We start from the raw sequence: 1294 nt of genomic DNA on the forward strand, positions 1-1294 counted from the left end.
CTTAGCGTTTCCATGTTCATATACTAAATTGAACTACTTTCAGTTTCCCATTTATGTATGTATGCATGTATGTATGTATGTATGTTTCTATGTATGTTTGTAGGCATGCATGTATGTATATATGTATGTGTATGCAAGTGTGTACGTGTCTATATCTGTTTTTATGTATGTATAAGTGGGTTAGAATTTTCCTGGATATGAAGGGAAATTGTAATCGACGCGCGTGCGTAAACCCCAGTTATACCCGATTTTAAATAGGATTAATTACCTGCATACATGTCAGTGACCTCCTCTTGAAGCATCCGGTTAATATCCACTCCAGGGTCATACTTGAACAGTCTTTGTTGATAGATAGAGCGTTTTTCCATGAAATTATAATGAAGTGCTTCTATCGTTAAATGACACATGTTGGTGACAATATTGGAATATGCTAATTTCGAATAAAGAATCACAAATCGTGTCCATTCATAGGATTTGAAAAGTCGAAGGAAGAATGTGAAAAGGCTACTGAAGTTTACTGGACCAACTCGAGTCAAAGTAGGATAGGTTTCAAAACGGTAGCTCGAAAAGTCCATTGCCATTGAACCAGCTGTAATTACTGGTATATTCCAAAATTTTGCTTGTCGCACCAAGGGTCCGGCGGCATAATCACAAACGGGTCCAAAAAAAACATCAATTTGGGTTTGCATGTATAAATCAATAGAGGCTTTTATGCCATGTGCTATTGAACACTTCGAATCTCCAGACTTGACTGAAAACGTCAAATTTGATATTTTTGGAAGATTGTCCATGGCGAGTCTTATTGCGGGTAAAACACGCTGGAGACAAAATAGCCATTGCTCGTTGGTCGGTAAAATCACCACGATGTTCACAGTTTTACATTCTACTCTAGAAGAACAATGTAGAAATAGAAACCAAGGGACTAAGAGTCGCAGAGCCATCTCTTTAAACTTTAAACAGATTGAGTTGGAGAAATGTGGTGTTTCTAATTTTTTGTTTGTATTTTTAGCTAAACATCGCCACTACTTTTGGCTGTGTGTTGTATACATGTTGATGCGACGGTGATATTGGAAAAAAATCTGTTGATGTTGTTGTTTCTGTTGTGGTTCTATCAGCGGTGGAGGTATTTGTGCAGTCGGCATTATTTGCAACTCTGTAACAAACTATCTCCACAACAAAAGTTGCGTTGATGACAACTTTTCCGAAATCACAAAACAAGTCATTCAGAACTAGAATAGACAAACTGACATCTAGCAGATAAACGGCTAAACTAATCGATCAGTTCTTCTTTATC

At 37.2% G+C, this 1294-nt stretch overlaps 1 protein-coding gene across 1 annotated transcript in view; it reads right to left on the reverse strand.

Annotated features, from left to right (window-relative positions):
- Window positions 1-260: 260 nt before the first annotated feature.
- Window positions 261-1294, reverse strand: part of LOC106882856 (atrial natriuretic peptide receptor 3-like) — a 2157-nt gene continuing 1123 nt past the window's right edge. The window contains exon 1 of the mRNA XM_014933659.3: window positions 261-1294. This exon is cut by the window's right edge and continues 1123 nt beyond it. Coding sequence (XP_014789145.3) covers window positions 261-941 — 681 coding nt within the window. The 5' untranslated portion in view covers window positions 942-1294.

The sequence above is a fragment of the Octopus bimaculoides genome, chromosome 8, assembly GCF_046866305.1.
Source record: "Octopus bimaculoides isolate indiv1 chromosome 8, ASM4686630v1, whole genome shotgun sequence".
Classification (NCBI taxonomy): Eukaryota; Metazoa; Mollusca; class Cephalopoda; order Octopoda; family Octopodidae; genus Octopus; species Octopus bimaculoides.